Below are 18083 nucleotides of genomic sequence, written 5' to 3' on the forward strand. Positions count from 1 at the left end.
CCTGTAATCCCAATACTCTGGGAGGCCAAGGTGGGTGGATCGCCTGAGGTCAGGAGTTCAAGAACAGCCTGGCCAACATGGCAAAACCATGACTCTACTCAAAAAATACAAAAAATTACCCAACTGTGGTGGTGGATACCAGTAATTCTAGTTACTCGGGAGGCTGAGGCAGGAGAATCGCTTGAACCTGGGAGGCAGAGGTTGCGGTGAGCTGAGATTGCACCACTGCACTCCAGCCTAGGCAAGAGTGAGACTCCATCTCAAAAAAAAAAAAAAAAAAAAAAGGCCAGGTGCGGTAATCCCAGCACGCTGGGAGGCCGAGGCGGGTGGATCATCTGAGGTCAGGAGTTCAAGACCAGCCTGGCCAACATGGTGAAACCCTGTTTCTACAAAAATACAAAAAGTTAACTGGGCATAATAGTGGGTGCCTGTAATCCCAGCTACTCGGGTGGGTTAGGCAGGAGAACCGCTTGAACCCGGGAGGTGGAGGTTGCAGTGCATTGACACTGGCCTGTTGCACTCCAGCCTGAGCCACAGGAGCGAAACCCCATCTAAAAAAAAAAAAAAAAAAAAAAAAAGGCCGGGCGCAGTGGCTCACGCCTGTAATCCCAGCACTTCGGGAGGCTGAGGAGGGCGGATCACAAGGTCAAGAGATCGAGACCGTCCTGGCTAACACGGTGAAACCCCGCCTCTACTAAAAAAATACAAAAAATTAGCCGGGCGTGGTGGCGGGCGCCTGCAGCCCCAGCTGCTCTTGAGGCTGAGGCAGGAGAATGGCATGAACCTGGGAGGCGAGGCTTGCAGTGAGCCGAGATCAGGCCACTGCACTCCAGCCTGCAACAGAGCAAGACTCCGTCTCAAAAAAAAAAAAAAAATTCTTTCATGGAGACTTTTTTTTTTTCTTTTTTTGAGACAGAGTTTTTGCTCTTGTTGCCCAGGCTGGAGTGCAATGGCTCGACCTCGGATCTCGGCTCACTGCAATCTCCGCCTCCCAGGTTCAAGCGACTCTCCTGCCTCAGCCACCGAGTAGCTGGGATTACTGGCACTCGCCACCACACATGGCTAATTTTTTAGTAGAGATGGAGTTTTGTCATGTTGGCCAGTCTGGTCTCGAACTCCGGACCTCAAGCGATCCACCTGCCTCGGCCTCCCAAAGTGCTGGGATGAGGCTTCTTTTTTTACATTTTATTTTTAACAGCTTTACTGGGATACAAATTATATACTAATCCTAGAGGCCGGCGGATAGCTTTGAGTCCAGGAGGCTGAGGCTGCAGTGAACGGTGTGATTACACCACTGCACTTCAGCCAGGGTGACAGAGGGAGACTCTGTCTCAAAAAATTTAAAAAAAGTCTTAATGAATAAAAAGTATAAGTATGTCTCAACGTGGAATGTATTAATACTTATCCTAAAATATGGGACATGCAATATTTAGTATATACAGCTATTTAAAAAAAGGATTCGGCCGGGCACGGTGGCTCATGCCTGTAATCCTAGCACTCCAGGAGGCCGAGGCAGGGGGATCACCAAAGGTTGGGAGTTCGAGATCAGCCTAACATGGCAACCACCCCCTGCCCCGGTCTCTACTAAAAATACAAAAATCAGCCGGGCGTGGTGGCTCACGCCTGTAATCCCAGCTACTCGGGAGGCTGAGGCAGGAGAATTGCTTGAACCCAGGAGGTGGAGGTTGCAGTTAGCCAAGATTGCACCCACTGCACTCCAGCCCGGGCGACAGAGCTAGACTCCGTCTCAAAAAAAAGACTCGAAGGCCGGGAATGGTGGCTCATGCCTGTAGTCCCAGCATTTTGGGAGGCCAAGGTGGGAGGATCGCTTGAGCCCAAAAGCTTGAGACCCAGCTGGGCAACACACTGAGACCCCCTCTACAAAAAATGAGCCAGGCAAGGTGCTGTGCACCCCTGTTCCCTCGGGAGCCCCAGAAAAACGATGAGCCCGTCCCCAGCCCAGTCAGCACCGATGGGGACCCCAAGGCCTTGCGGGACAGGCTTCCAACACAGGCAGGAGGGCCACACCCCAGGCGCTCAGCTGCCTCACAAGTTCTCATCAAGTAACGTGGAGGGAGATGCGTCCTGGCCAGGGCCTGGGTGTGGGTGGAGGGCAGATCAGGACCTAAGTCTGAGGAAGCTGGGGCCACCCACCCACCAGGGCCAACACTTCCCAGCTGACCTGCCTCTGACCACGACGGGAAGGTGGGGGGTACCACCTCTGTGGGGCCCCTGGCCCTCCTGCTGGGTTCCGGGCACGAGTGCAGGCCCAGGGGGCGAGCGGGGGCAACACCAAGACCGGCCCGGCGGGCAGGGGCTGGACCTGTGGCGCCGGGGCCTTGCTCCACCCACACACGAGGCCTCTGCCCTTCTGGGAGGAGAGAAGGGCTCACGCTACACAAAGGCCTTCCCCGGCCCTCGGCAGGACGGCCAGGTGTAAGCACGGAAGGCTCCTCCGTGGGCACCTCGGGAGTGACGGTCAGCGGGGGCCTTCCCAGGTGACTTAGGACGGCCAGGTGTGAGCACGGAAGGCTCCTCCGGGGGCACCTCGGGAGTGACGGTCAGCGGGGGCCTTCCCAGGTGACTTAGGTCATTCTCATGTGGGGGTCAGACTGGAAATGACCTCCCAAGAGCATCTCTGCTGCCTGCGGCGTGACAGCCACGTCAGCTTCCCTCCTGCTCGGGGCTTCAGGGACAGCCTCTCTCTGGGGACATGAGGTTTTCCTCCTGGAGATGTGGGGCCCAGGGAGCCTGCTGGAGGGTGCCCGGGAGGGTGCCACAGTGACAGGGGAAGTGTGAGGCGTCACAGGCGACACTCGCCACACACACTGAAGCTGCACACACTGACACTGTGCGGAGGCCAGGGGTGGCAAAGCAGGCCCCACGAGGCTGGCTGCGTGCGGGGTGCTCACCCGTGGCCGGTCCTGCGGTGCCTGCTGATCTCCTTTTCCCCCTCAATGATCCACTGCATGATTTTCTGGTTCTTCTCCGCATCCTCCGAGGCACCTGGAACCTCGGTGCTGGCGCTCTTCCCCGACTCAGCCTTCTTGGCATTTCTTTTGCACGCCATGCCCACCTTCCCACTGCAAGGGCAAGAGCAAGAGCTGCAAGTCGCCCTGGCCTCCGGTGGCCGAGGCTGTGCCCCTTCCTCGTCTGCGAGGCCCCCTCCTGGCATCTGTAAGGCTCCCGTGGTGCAGCCGCCGCCCGCTGTCCCCTGCCCGCTTGTCCCCCACCCGCTGTCCCCCGCCAGCTTGTCCCCCACCCGCTGTCCCCTGCCCGCTGTCCTGGTGCTGTCTGGGGGTTGGTTTCCTCTCTAAACACACGGGCAGTCACTGCTCACCCCATGAAGACTGAGGGCCAGAGCGGGAGCCAGGGTCGGGCTGTGTCCCCTAACCTTCATCTCCCACCTGAGGTCACGGCATGGACTCCCCTGACCCAGGGCCCAGTCCACTCCCTCCAGCAGAGGGGCCTCCTGCCTGTTGCTGGCGGTCCTGGGTCTCCTGAGCTTTATGAGGAGGTTCTGGCCTTCTGCAGGGACACAGCCTCACCCCAAGCCCCCTCCTCACTGACAGGCGCACGCTCACCTGTGGGCGAGGCCATCACTGGCGTTGGGGGCAGCGCCCACGCTCTCTGAGTAGCCTCGGGACCTTGCCCCATGGCTGTGTGGTTCCAGGCCCCAGGCGAAGCTGCTCTGGGCCCTGCGGGTGGCCTCGGCCTCCACCTGCTCCTTGAGCCGGGCTGTGCTGTGGTGGATGTGGTGGTGGACGTGTCGGTGGTGGTGCAGGCCGGCCGCGTCCAGCTTCGCCCCTGACTTGGGTACGTGCTTCCCGTGCCCCGAGGCAGCACCCCCCAGTGCCACTGGCATCTTGGCCACGTGCCCACTGTCCGGGGAGCGGTGGCCAGGCCCAGGCGACTGGCGGCCAGGTGTCCTCAGCACACGCTGTACGTGCTCGTCCAGGATGCTCTCAGGGTTCTCCTCGTGTGCATCCCGGAGCCCGGCACAGCCCACGTCCACACAGCGGGGCGGGAAGTGGTGCCAAGCGGGGGCGGGAGGCAGCTTGTGACACGGCCCTGGGGGCCCTGAGGATGGATCGCCGTCCTCACCTTCCTCCTCCTGTGTGGGGACAAGCAGCACCATCACCTCTCAGCACCAGCTGCACACTTGGGGAAAACAAACAGCATCAGGCCTGACCCAGCAGCCCCAGCAGATGCCGTCCCAGCCCAGGGTGGCCAGGGGCCCCTCGCCACCGGTCCTGTCCCTGAGGATGGAGAGGCAGGACGGGGCATAGACAGAAGGAGCGGAGACAGCAGGGCCTCAAGGAATGCAGCGTATGTATCGGCTGTGGGCAGAGCTCTGCACAGATTTAGTTTAGTTTTATTCTTTTTTTGAGACAAGTTCTTGCTCTGTTGCCCAGGCTGGAGAACAGTGGTGTGATCTCAGCTCACTGCAGCCTCCGCCTCCTAGGCTCAAGCGATCCTCCCACCTCAGCCTCCAGAATAGCGGAGACCACAGCCATGTGCCACCACGCCCAGCTAATTTTTTTGTATTTTGGGGACAGATGCGATTCTCACCATATTGGCCAGGCTGGTCTCGAATGCCTGAGCTCAAGCAATCTGCCTGCCTTGGCCTGTATATATATATTTTTTTTGAGACAGAGTCTTGCTCTGTTACCCAGGCTGGAGTGCAATGGTGCCATCTCGGCTCCCTGCAACCTCTGCCTCCTGGGTTCAAGTGATTCTCCTCCTTCAGCCTCCCAAGTAGCTGGGACTACAGGTGTGCGCCACCACACCCAGCTAATTTTTGTATTTTTAGTAGAGACAGGATTTCACTATGTTGGCCAGGCTGGTCTCGAACTCCTGACCTCATGATCCACCCACCTCGGTCTCCCAAAGTGTTGGGATGACAGGCGTGAGCCGCCGCGCCCGGCCTCCCATTACATTTTAAGGAGAACCTTGTACAGAACGGCTCTTGGGTTATGTACATGTTGTGATGCTGCCTGACGAGCTTCCACATGAAGCCGGTGGAGTTTCACTTGATTCTCCAAGTTAACAGGTGCTGAAGCTTATCTGTCAGAGCAAACATCTGATCACTTTAATTCCAAGTTGCATCTCATACTTATTTTCTCATCTTATTGGACTGACAAACTAAAACAGTGTTGAGTAAATCTGGTGTCAATATAAAAGAAAGAGAGGGAACTAAGTTACCATGTATCTATGTATGTATTTATTTATTTAGAGTCAGAGTCGCTCTGTCAGCCAGGCTGGAGTGCAGTGGCACGATCTTGGCTCACTGCAACCTCCACCTCCCGGGCTCAAGCAATCCTCCTGCCTCAGCCTACCGAGTAGCTGGGATTATAGGAGTGTGCCACCATGCCTGCCTAATTTTTTTGTATTTTTAGTAGAGACGGGGTTTCACCATGTTGGCCAGGCTGGTCTCAAACTCCTAACCTCAGGTAATCCACCACCCTCGGCCTCCCAAAGTGCTGGGATTACAGGTGTGAGCCACTGCGCCTGGCCTATTTATTTTCATTTTTTTGAGACAGAGTCTCGCTCTGTCACCCAGGGTGGAGTGCAGTGGCACGATCTCGGCTCACTGCAACCTCCGTCTCCCGGGTTCACACCATTCTCCTGCCTCAGTCTGCCCAGTAGCTGGGACTACAGGCGCCTGCCACCATGCCTGGCTAATTTTTTATATTTTTAGTAGAGATGGAGTTTCACCGTGTTAGCCAGGATGGTCTCGATCTCTCGACCTCGTGATCCGCCCACCTCGGCCTCCCAAAGTGCTGGGATTACAGGTGTGAGCCACTGTGCCCGGCCTATTTTTATTTATTTATTTATTTTTTGAGACGGAGTTTCACTCTTGTGTCCCAGGCTGTAGTGCAATCTCCGCCTCCTGGGTTCAAGTAATTCTCCTGCCTCAGCCTCCCGGGTAGCTGGGATTACAGGCACCCACCACCATGCCCAGCTAAATTTTTTGTATTTTTAGTAGAGACTGGGTTTCACCCTGTTTGCCAGGCTGGTCTCGAACTCCTGACCTCAGGTGATCCACCCACCTTGGCCTCCCAAAGTGCTAGGATTACAGGTGTGAGCCACCACACCTAATCGCAGTGGTGCCATCACAGCTCAAGGCAGCCTCAACCTCCAGGGGTCAAGCGATCCTCCTGCTTCAGCCTCCCAAGTAGCTGGGACTACAGGTGCATGCCACCATGTCCCATTAATTTTTTCTTTTTCTTTTTTTTTGTAGAGATGGGGAATCTCACTATGTTGTCCAGCCTGCTCTTAAATTCCTGGCCTCAAGTGATCCTTCTGTCTTGGCCTCTCAAAGTGTTGGGATTACAGATGTGAGCCACTGTGCCCCACCTACCTCTATATTTTAATATAAACAAACCTCCCAACGTTTAGCACCCAACTCTCACACCTGCAAAAGTATCCAAACGCAACTGGAACAGGCGTGCCCCAGAGCTGGTGTGGGCTTGGCTGCGGGCACCTGCACTGGGGCTGAGGGTGAAATATGGCACGAAAGAGGACAGACGGATGCTGGGGCAGAGCCGGGGGACAGGTGGGTGGTGGGCATCCCCTGGCGGATGCAGCTATGCTGCCTCCCTTTCCTTGGTTTTGGAGGACTAAAGGGCCCGGGCACTCTGGGGAGAAATCTTAACCGAGGGTCTTCCTAGGGACTAAAAGTGTTTGGAGTTTTGATGCCGTTCGCTGCCTTGGCCGAGCTCCACATCGGCAGGAATTCTATCATGGGGCTGTGAAATGTTACAGATTAACTTAACCACTCGGCTAATGGTTTTTGTTTTCTTCTTTGTGCTTTAATTTCCCAAATTTCACAATGAAAATAGGTTATTTAAAAAATCTGGAGTTCACGCCTGTAATCCCAGCACTTTCAGGGGCCGAGGCGGGTGGATCACGAGGTCAGGAGATCGAGACCATCCTGGCTAACACGGTGAAACCCCGTCTCTACTAAAAATACAAAAAAATTAGCCGGGCGTGATGGTGGGCGCCTGTAGTCCCAGCTACTGGGGAGGCTGAGGCAGGAGAATGGCGTGAACCCAGGAGGCAGAGCTTGCAGTGAGCTGAGATCGCGCCACTGCACTCCAGCCTGGGTGACAGAGCGAGACTCTGTCTCAAAAAACAAAACAAAACAAAGCAAAAAAAAAAAAAACTGGAGTTATTCCTTTCAGGGAAGGACCACCACTCCTGGGCCCTGGTGGTGCTGGATCCACACACCTGTGGGCACTGCCATGCTCGCTGTTGCTGGGACAGAGCCAGGACTCCATGGGGTGGGGAAGCCTTGAGAGTCACAGGTGAGAGCCACACACTCAGCACCTGTGGCTACACCTGCCTTTAACATGTCTTGCTTAAGGCCAGGCGCGGTGGCTTGTGCCTGAAATCCCAGCACTTCGGGAAGCTGAGGTAGGAGGATCACTTGAGGCCAGGAGTTCAAGACCAGTGTGGGTAATATAGCAAGATTCCATCTCTACAAAAATATTTTTTTTAAAAAATGTTTCACTCAAAATGTGAACCTGCCCTACTAGAAGCACACCCTGCGAATGGGTGAAGGCGCAAAGATCAGAAAATTACAGACGGCCAACATGACAGCAAAGCGTTCCACAGAAAATTACAGCGGCCGGCGACCGACACAACAACAAAACAGCAAAGGCTTCCGCAGAAAATGACAGCAGCCAACACGGCAGCAAAACAGCAAAGGCTTCCTTTCTTACGTTTCTGTTGTGAGCATGTTTGTTTAAGGGCTGCTAACCTTCACCTGCCACCCAAATGATGATGCTGACGTCACAGCCCGTGGGCCCGGATGTGGCCTGCTGACATGTCCATATTCTTGGTAACTCTGTTCCCAATGTTTGGTTTTCAGACAACAGCCCAGTAAGGCTCCCAGGCAGGCACCAATGCCGCCGGCCTCACGTGGGCACAGCCAGCCTCCCCAGGGCCACCACAGAACGCCGCTGGCCTCAGGTGTGCACAGCCAGCCTCCTCAGGGCCACCCCAGGAAGCAAGCGAGCCGCTCCAGTGACCACCAGGTCTGCAAGGCGAGGCCTCACTCTCACCGCCACAGGGACCACGCGGCACTGATGCGGCTCCTACCAGCCCTGCGGCCCCGGCTAGGTTCCCGATATTGGAGGACAAATTCCCTGAGTCCTTTCCTTGGGGGACTGTGGAGAAGGTGAACTTGGCACCTGCAGAGCCCTGGAGCTGGCACCACCCACACCTGTGCCCTACCCAGATGAGGGTCACCCGCAGACCAACGGCCAGGGGAGACGAGAGGATGCAGCTCCACATGGTGGCAGAACAATTTACTGAGGATAAAACAAATCGACGTCTGTGTGGGAGACATTTCCACACAAACCCCTTCATGGGGAGCTCCACCCTCTGCAGCGACCACACCTGGTCCCCGCCATGAATCCCAGCTGCTCAACGAGCTATGTAAGGTCTGCCTGCCATCTCAATGGAGTGCCCGGTGCACGGTTTCCCAGATGGGAACCACCAGCGGCACCCTGCGTCCACCCTCATGGTGGCATCTCCAGGCTTCAGGGCACAGCTCACCCGGGTAGCGGGTGAAAGAGTGAGTGTACCGAGGGGTCTCCTGTGGTCTGAGGAGAGCTGAAGGTCTGCATTTTAAATCAAGGATCAGGTGAATGGAAACGCTCAGAAGTGTATACATTTTCTAAGTATTCATATTCACGAACCTTGAAAGGAGAATGAAGGACCACCCCTCGACTCGATGGTGCCCACTGACCTCCCATAGGAATTAATCTGGCTAAGAGAAAAGCAAAGGCATTTTTTTTTGGCATCCAGGCTGGAGTGCAGTGGCACAGCCTCGGCTCACTGTAGCCCTGACCTCCTGGGCTCAAGTGATCCTCCCACCTCAGCTTCCTGAATACCTGGGACCACAGGTGTGTGCCACCACGCCCAGCTAATTTTGAAATTTTTTCTAGAGACAGGAATTTGCCACATTGCCCAGGCTGGGCTCAAACTCCTCGGCTCAAGTGCTTCACTCGCCTCAGCCTCCCATAGTGTTGGGGTCACAGGTGTGCACTGCCCGGCCAGCAAAGGCAGCCTTGCCAGTGAGACGACCAGGTGGGAAGGGGTCTCCAGAGAAACTCCAGCCGGCCTGCGCACTGGGAGGAGCGCACACTGGGGTGGGGCCACAGAAGTCGGCACCATTTGCAGCGGGGAGGAGCCGGGCCCCGCCTCTTCCTAGGTGGAACCTGGGATTCAATCTGCGAGGCGGGAAGCACACTAGCAGAACTCTGGCTTTGCGGGAAGTGATTTTTTTTTTTTTTTTGAGGTAGAGTTTCACTCTTGTCATCCAGGCTGGAGGGCAGTGGCGCAATCTCGGCACACTGAAGCCTCTGCCTCCTGGGTTCAAGCGATTCTGCAGCCTCAGCCTCCTGAGTAGTTGGGATTACAGCCACCTGACACCAACCCGGCTAATTTTTGTATTTTTCATTAGAGATGGTGTTTCACCATTTTGGCCAGGCTGGTCTCGAACTCCTGACCTCAGGTGATCCACCCGCCTCAGCCTCCCAAAATTGCTGGGATTATAGGTGTGAGCCACTGCGCCCGCCCGTCTCCCTTTTTACCGTTTCACCCAATAAACTCTGTCCTTCTCACCCTTCAAATTGTCTGTGAGCCTAATTTTTCGTGGCCATGTGAAAGGGACCTGTTTTTAGCTGAACTAAGCAAAGAGTCCTACAACACAAGTGCCTAGAGGGCCGTGCACCATGGCCTCAAGGAACCAAAAGTCACCAGGAGGTGGCAGAAAGTCTCAGGCATCGCAGCCCCCGACTGCACGTAGAAAAAACCCCTGCACGCCACTAGCCCTTCCTGCTCTGCACATGCTCATCTCACTTGCCAGCCACATGGGGTGAAGAAGTTGAGATCACCTGCTGCAGTCTCAGCTTGTGGCCCTGCCACCCACAAAGGATCAGGTACACAGCAGGCAGCTGTGTCACCCCCGGCCCCTTCAATGCAGGTGACCAAGGTGGGTCTCTGGGCCTCTGAGGGTGGCATGGGGCCGCTGGGACATCCCATCTTGAGCTGGGGCTCGGCTGCAGAGAAAGGGGCACAGGGGATTCAGCCGGGAGGCCTCATGGGTCAGCAGGCATCGGCCAGCCCCGGGCATCCCCATGAAGACCGGGGGCCAAAGCTGTCCTGAACATCAGGACATCCCGGCTGTAAGAAAACAGCACGACACCGACGCGGAGCGCGACACCGACGCGGAGCGCGACACCGACGCGGAGCGCGACACCGACGCGGAGCGCGACACCGACGCGGCCCACTCACCATGCGCACGCGCTTCAGCCGCTCCTCCAGCTTCTCCTCGGCCTCCCGCGTGCGCTGCACGGCCTCCAGGCGGTGGATGAGCTCCTCCGCGAACTTCTGAGGCTCCACGCGGACCTCCTTCGGCACCCGGTGCGTGCGCTGCGGGGGACAGGACGGTGAGGCTCGGGGGCTGAGCACCCGGTGCGTGCGCTGCGAGGGACAGGACGGTGAGGCTCGGGGGCTGAGCACCCGGTACGTGCGCTGCGAGGGACAGGACGGTGAGGCACGGGGGTTGAGAGGTCACTGGCTAAACATTTCTTAGTGAAGGGAAAGAGCGTGTGCTATCTATGTTGTATTTAATTTTATTTTTTTGAGACAAACTCTTGCTCTGTCACCCAGGCTGGAGTGCAATGGCGTGATCTTGGCTCACCGCAACCTCTGCTTCCCGGGTTCAAGCGATTCTCCTGCCTCGGTCTCCCAAGTAGCTGGGACTACAGGTGCCCGCCACCACGCCTGGCTAATTTTTGTATTCTTAGTGGGGATGGGGTTTTGTCATGTTGGCCAGGCTGGTCTCGAACTCCTGACCTCAGGTGATCTGCCCACCTCAGCCTCCCAAAGTGCTGGGATTACAGCTGTGAGCCGCCGGGCCCGGCCTTTGTTGTATTTTAAAGCAAGAGTTTACTTTTTCCTCCTTTCAGTTGGGAATCAACTTCCTCACGGCCCCCCTTTTCGTGTCCGGCCAGTCTGTCCTTCATTCCCCACGGACCCAGGAGACAGGGCTGCTTCTTTCCAGCGTCTCCCGACTACCAGGTCAAGAGGCCTGAGCAGGGCAGCTTCAGGACACACGGCCGGCGCTCCCCACCCACGTCAGAGAAGCACTCGAGGAGACGCCTGCAGAAGGTGTGAGCAGAAGGCCCCCGAGGCCCCACGGCAGGGAAGGACGCCCAGGATTTGGAGGACAGGGGAGGTCTGGGAAAGGCAGGCTTTCCTTTTTAAAAGAATGTAAAGGCCAGGTGGTGGCTCACGCCTATAGTCACAGCATTTTGGGAAGCAGAGGCGAGCAGATTACTTGAGCCCAGAAATTAAGAGACCAGTCTGGCCAACAAAGTGAGACCTCATCTCTACAAAAAAAATTTTTTTTTAATTAGCCGGGTGTGGTGGCACCTGTGGTCCCGACTACTTGGGAGGCTGAGGTGGGAGGATCGGATCGCGTAAGTCCTGGGAGATCAAGGCTGCAGTGAGCCGAGATCATGCCACTGCCCTGCAGCCTGGGTAAGAGAGTGAGACCCCGTCTCAAAATAATAACAATACATCTGCAATGTATTTTATAGTAATATACCATATAGCTTGTTTGTTTTTTGTTTTTTTGTTTTGTTTTGTTTTTGAGACAGGGTCTTGCTCTGTCGCCCAGGCTGGAGTGTAGTGGCGCGATCTCGGCTCACTGCAAGCTCCGCCCCCTAGGTTCACGCCATTCTCCTGCCTCAGCCTCCCGAGTAGCTGGGACTACAGGCGCCTGCCACCATGCCCGGCTAATTTTTTTGTATTTTTAGTAGAGACGGGGTTTCACCATGTTAGCCAGGATGGTCTCAATCTCCTGACCTCGTGATCCGCCTGCCTCAGCCTCCCAAAGTGCTGGGATGACAGGCGTGAGCCACAGCGCCCGGCCCCCCTATAGCTTTTTTTAAAAATAGAGATGGGAGTCTTGCTGTCCAGGCTGGCCTCAAACTCCTCCCACCTCGGCCTCCCAAAGCACTGGGATTACCGGTGTGAGCCACCACGCCTGGCCCTGTGTAACTTTCGAGGGTACTTCATTTTAAATTTCAAACTTCAAAACAGCTGCAAAAATAGAACAAGGAATTCCCGTCCACCTTCACCCAGATTCCCCAAGGGCTCACATTCTGCCATAACTGCTTTATCATCCCCTTACCGGCAGGCACATGCGTACACACACATGCCCACACACACGCAGGCACACACCCACACACATGTACACACACATGCCCACACATGCGCAGGCACACACACCCCCCCCCCACACACACGCACGCGCAGGCACACATACCCACACACACATACACACGCACACGCGCAGGTACACACACACGTACACACACATACGCACACACATGCCCACACATGCGCAGGCACACACACCCACACACACGTACACACACACGCACACACACAGGCACGCTCACTTTTCTGAACCAGTGTATTTAACAAAAGCAAGGTCGCTCTCATACCTAACCACAGTACAAATATGGATGGTTAAAAAAACTGACCCTGATACAATAACATCACGTGGCAGATCTTATTCCAATTTTGCCAGCTGCTCCAATAACATCCTTCATAGCAAAACATGTTTTAAAATCCAGGCCGCCAGTGTCTAAGCCGCGGAGGGATGCAGCCAGGGACAGCTCCCCTGTGACAAGCAAGCAGGGTGGCAGATGGGAGGTGGGACCCTCCGTGTGTGTGGCCTTCCTGCCCTCCTGCCGTGGGCTCTGGCGCGGTCCTGGCTCTGTGCACCCGTTTCTCATCTACACAATGAGAGGAGAAACAGCACCTAAACCTGAGAAGGATGGGGTGCGACTGGACACAGGGGCCACACAAAAGGCCTCCTCCAGGCTCAGATGTTCCACAGTAGACGAGGCTCAGAGAGAGGCTGGCCCTGGAGCCACAGGCTTCACTTCAAGGAACGTGGAGTATGAAGGGGCCAAGGGCACGCCCAGGACACTGGGTGATGCCTCAGAGCTGGGAAAAGTCACTGCTGGAGTCTGGGCCGTGCACAGCGCCAGGAAGGGGTCTGTCCCGGAGCCAAGGAGGAGCATCCAGTGCTTCTGGAAGATGATGAGGAAGGCTGGGGCTGGCACCAGCAGGGATGTGGGCCGGTGTGTCCGGGTGTGTGGACGGCAGGGCGTCCGCACAGATGGCAAGGAACTAACAAGCCACCCTTTCCCGCTGCACCCGGGGCCTGGAGGCTGGGTGGCTGGGGGGCCATGCTGGCTTTTCCGTGCCCAGTGCTGGGCAAGGCACAGACGTGGGAGTGGCACACACAGGAATGGGAGCTGCCAGCACTGCAGGGACCACAGCTGCTGTGTCTGCAGACAGCCAGAGGTGCAGACAGACGTGCTCATGGTCTGAACAGTCAGCACCACAGAGACCAAGGGCAGGACGAAAAGCCCATCATCAGGCCCAGAGAGCAGCACGGCTGAGGGGCCAACAGGAGCACTCATGCCGCCATGCGAGCTCCATAAAAAGACTCCAGGTGGCCCTGCAGGCTGCGTCACCACGGTTCTGAGAACAGCAAAACTGTCAGAGTCATCAGATTTACAGAGAATGGCAACCTCTCCAGCTTTAGAGGAACAGAAAAAAATATCATAAAGGAAAAAGCCAAGTAAATGAAAACGTGAAACTTCCAAGTAACTGCAAATGCTAAAGATGAAGAGGCCCCTCCCCGCAGGGCACGCATTCTGGTACCAGATGCTGTAAAGCCACGGCCCCCAGCCTTCTGGCACCAGGGACCAGTTTTGTAGAAGACAATTTTTCCATGGACAGTGGGGGCAGGGGGGTTTTCGGGATGAACCTGCTCCAACTCTGATGGGCAGGTGTTAAAGAGTCTCACAAGGTGCACACAGCCTGGGCCTCCGTGGGTGCAGCCACAACAGGGTTCTGCTCCTATGAGCGTCTAAGCTACTCCCCTCCTGCTGTCCCTGCTGCAGAGCCATGGACCCACCAGAGAAACGGCATAGCTTTCGCAAAACCAAGGCCCTTGACAGAGCAGAAGTGGGCAGTGCGGCCACGGCACGTCCTGCTAGCTTATCGGCTTCCTGGGCCTCCCCCCGCCTCTGCTCACCACCATCCTCGGGTCCAGTTTCCCAGTAGCAGCAGTGAGCAGGCCCCGGGCAGCTGTGCCCGTGATGTGGGTTTCTCACTTGGGCCTCTGGCTGAGGGACCTCCCACCAAAGGTTCCAACCACAGCCCCACCTGACAGGCCACATGGACCTGATGCAGGTTCCTACAGAGCCTCCGATGAGGTTGTTCGCTGCAGACTGTTCACACAGAAACGCACACTGCGGCCCCCACCCCACCACACAAGGGCCCTCTGGGGGTGCGGAACGCAGCAGGGCCTGCTCCTGTCTGTGCCTGCCGCCTCTGTTGGCTTTCATCTTCCTGGCGACTCAAATGTGACCCTCCAGGACCTGAGGGCTCTGTGCTTCCCTCGGTTCTGGAAGGTTCTGACGACAACACCAGGGACTCGCCATAGGCGTCCTCTTTTCTCTGTGTTGCATCCTGAGAGGTCTTTCCAGGTCCACGTTCCAGGCACCAACGCACTCCACAGCTTCTGTCCTTCCTGACCCTTCTGAGGGGAGGTTGTCTGCCTGACGCCCCCTCATCCAGAGTCTGTGGCGTGCACTTTCTACACATGAAGACTCTGACCAGCACCCCGAAATCGGGGCACCCCTGTGGAGAGAAGCCTCCTGCGGGCCTCAGCCCACTCAAGCCCCGTCCTCATGGGCACAGAGGGCTGGCCCGGGCCTGTGGTTGCTCAGCTGTCTTGTCTCTCCGGCCTCCGTCATCCCAGCGGCTCCGCGGGTTCTTGACATTCAGGACCTGTGACTTGAAAATCAGAGGCCGGTGGCTGTGCAGGCGCCCTCGACTTGGGCTGTGACCTCATGATAGCCTTGGGCCATGCCTGGCAGGCAGGGCCCCAGATCTTCCACAGCACACGCACGCACACACGCACGCACCCACACACAGCCTACAATGTCAGCCACTTTTTGTTAAGTAGACACCATCAGTGCCTAGTTTTAGCCAAACCTGAGTCAAGGGTTGGCTGGCATCTTCTCAGAAGTGAGAACAAACCAACATCCTTTCTTTTCAACCATAAAGAAATTCCTGACTTGGAAACTGATATCTGCAGAAAAGCTAAAAGGCTAAGAAATCCTGACCAAGACTGTGTCAGTGCTCTCAAAATGCCTACTTCCCTGCACAGACACTCAGATGGTCATGTGGTTTAACCTCAGACACCGCGGCTAACAGTGGGTTGCGCAGTGGCTCACACCTGTAATCCCAGCACTTTGGGAGGCTGAGACGGGCGGATCACGAGGTCAGGAGATCTAGACCATCCTGGCTAATATGGTGAAACCCCATCTCTACTAAAAATACAAAAAATTAGCCGGGCGTGGTGGCAGGCGCCTGTACTCCCAGCTACTCGGGAGGCTGAGGCGGGAGAATGGCGTGAACCCGGGAGGCAGAGCTTGCAGTGACAGCAAAACTCCTATCTCAAAAAAAAAAAGGAAACACTTTTCTCATCTTCCCGTAACATCTTTCCTGTTCAAAGTCAACTCATCAAAATAAGGAAAGATCATTAATCCGTTCATCAGCGCAGGAATGCTCTGTAGACGGAGTCAGGCTTTGCAGGGCTCCAGCTAGCACTCAGCTCCATGACCTACTGCCCAGCCAAGCCCCCATGCCTGAGACTGGGCAAAGGTGCCATTATTCTATGCAACAGCGAAAGCCAAGGCAGCTTTAAAGTCAAGTCGTTTACCTGGAGACGACCACTGTTCAGCCACAAAAACACCAAGTTTTCCCCAAGGGCTGTGCAGGGGCCAGGCCTGGGCTCTGAGTCTTGAGAAAGGCTCAGAGCTCCCCCTCTTGAGGGGAAGCATCCACCTTCACAAGGTAAGACACTTCCTGCCACCAGGGAGGGTGTGGCCTTGGGGCGTGGGGGCTCTTCTGAATGAACAGCTCCCTCTGGGCCCTAAATGCTGCCTGAGACTTGATGTCCCCCTGCTGCCCTCAGGGACTGGCCACTTGCAGATGTTGCTGGGATCACACGCTTACGCCTAGAGGTAAGCCTGGCTCGTGGAAGGCCAGGCAAGTGCCTTTCCCGCGGACCAGTTCACCAGGCCCACGCTGAGTGGGTAGGACGACGGGCTGAGGGCCGCAGAGCCGGTACTTACGGGAATGTGAGGTAGGGGCACCCGCCCATTGACCTGCACGCTCTCCTGCATCTCCCTGCGGTGCTGCTTACGGATCCTGTATGGGGGGATCCCATCCCTGTCCAGGAGAAAGAGGCAGCCGTTAACTCAGAGAGGAGCAGGAGGGCCAGCACCGTGCCAGTAGAGCCCCTGGCCCCGACCGCTGGTCAGCAGGCAATGGTGAGGACACCTGTGAGCCACCACCACTGAGACACGTGCACACAGGTGATGCAGGCACCCATGTGTGCACAGGGGAACATGTACACACAAAGGTTCACACGTGATGGTAAAGCCCAAGTGCCCAGCCACGCGCCCTCCTAGCTGGTGTTTACTGGGCACCTCCACGAAGCCTCCTTGTGCCTGCCTGTTCTTTAGGGCCTGACAGCTAAGAGTGGTTTCTACATTTTTTTTTCTTCTTTTTTTTGAGACGGAGTCTCGCTCTGTTGCCCAGGCTGGAGTGCAGTGGCACAATCTCGGCTCACTGCAAGCTCCACCTCCCGGGTTCACGCCATTCTCCCGCCTCAGCCTCCCGAGTAGCTGGGACTACAGGTGCCCGCCACCACACCTGGCTAATTTTTTGTATTTTTTAGTAGAGACGGGGTTTCACTGTGTTAACCAGGAATGGTCTCAATCTCCTGACCCCGTGATCCGCCCGCCTCGGCCTCCCAAAGTGCTGGGATTACAGGCGCAAGCCACGGCGCCCGGCCAAGGTTTCTACATTTTTAAAGGGTAGGGGAAGAATCTGTGACAGGGACTGCATGCGGCTGCAAAGCCTCACATATCCACTGCCAGCCCTGCACGGGAAACGTTTGCTGGCCCCTGCTTGTGGCCTAGACCACTGCAGTGTGCCTGCCTTGGAGGGCATTGCTAAATGGACCAAAAACATTTCAGGGCTGCACAGTGGGCAGCCAGGACAACCAGTGCCCCACGGAAAGATAAGAGATGCCAAGGCTGCACACTCTGCTTCTCTCCAGGAGCTGGCAGGGCGGTGTGGTCTCTGAGGGAGGCACAAGGTAGGTCTTTAGCAACAGGTTTTCTTTTATTTTTTTCTTTTTGTTTTTGAGACGGAGTCTCGCTCTGTCGCCCAGGCTGGAGTGTAGTGGCGCGATCTCGGATCACTGCAAGCTCCGCCTCCCAGGTTCACGCCATTCTCCTGCCTCAGCCTCCCGAGTAGCTGGGACTACAGGTGCCCGCCACCACACCTGGCTAATTTTTGGTATTTTTTAGTAGAGACGGGGTTTCACTGTGTTAACCAGGAATGGTCTCAATCTCCTGACCCCGTGATCCGCCTGCCTCGGCCTCCCAAACTGCTGGGATTACAGGCGTGAGCCACCGCGCCCGGCCTGCAACAGGTTTTCTTTATGAACCCTTTAGAAGATCATTAAAACACGAAAGTCAGATTATACATGGTCTGAATAATTACCCCAGGGTTAAGATAACTCACGCACAACCATCCTTCATGAAAGCCCTCGCCCTCTCCCAGCTATTAGAAAAGCTGCCTTCGGGCTGGGCGCGGTGGCTCATGCCTGTCATTCCCAGCACTGTGGGAGGCCGAGGCGGGCGGATCACGACGTCAGGAGATCGAGACCATCCTGGCTAACACGGTGAAACCCCGTCTCTACTAAAAACACAAAAAATTAGCCGGGTGTGGTGGCGGGTGCCTGTAGTCCCAGCTACTCGGGAGGCTGAGGCAGGAGAATGGCGTGAACCCGGGAGGCAGAGCTTGCAGTGAGCCGAGATCGCACCACTGCACTCCAGCCTGGGTGACAGAGCGAGACTCCGTCTCAAAAAAGAAAAGGAAGAAAGAAAGAAAAG

General features: G+C 56.2%; 1 protein-coding gene across 5 annotated transcripts in view; it reads right to left on the reverse strand.

The window, feature by feature from the left end:
- AXIN1 (axin 1) overlaps positions 1 to 18083 on the reverse strand; it is a 74855-nt gene that overhangs the window by 7090 nt on the left and 49682 nt on the right. For 3 of the 5 annotated variants that reach the window (XM_063598115.1, XM_063598117.1, XM_063598114.1), the window contains exons 4-7: positions 16251 to 16347; positions 10309 to 10497; positions 3585 to 4114; positions 2913 to 3083 (exon numbers count right to left, since the gene is read on the reverse strand). In XM_063598115.1, the coding sequence (XP_063454185.1) occupies positions 2913 to 3083; positions 3585 to 4114; positions 10309 to 10497; positions 16251 to 16347 (987 nt within the window). The remainder of the gene's footprint in view (positions 1 to 2912; positions 3084 to 3584; positions 4115 to 10308; positions 10498 to 16250; positions 16348 to 18083) is intronic. The other 2 variants (XM_063598118.1, XM_063598116.1) reach the window with 1 other exon arrangement.

Source organism: Pan paniscus, chromosome 18 (genome assembly GCF_029289425.2).
Source record: "Pan paniscus chromosome 18, NHGRI_mPanPan1-v2.0_pri, whole genome shotgun sequence".
In the NCBI taxonomy this organism is placed as follows: domain Eukaryota; kingdom Metazoa; phylum Chordata; class Mammalia; order Primates; family Hominidae; genus Pan; species Pan paniscus.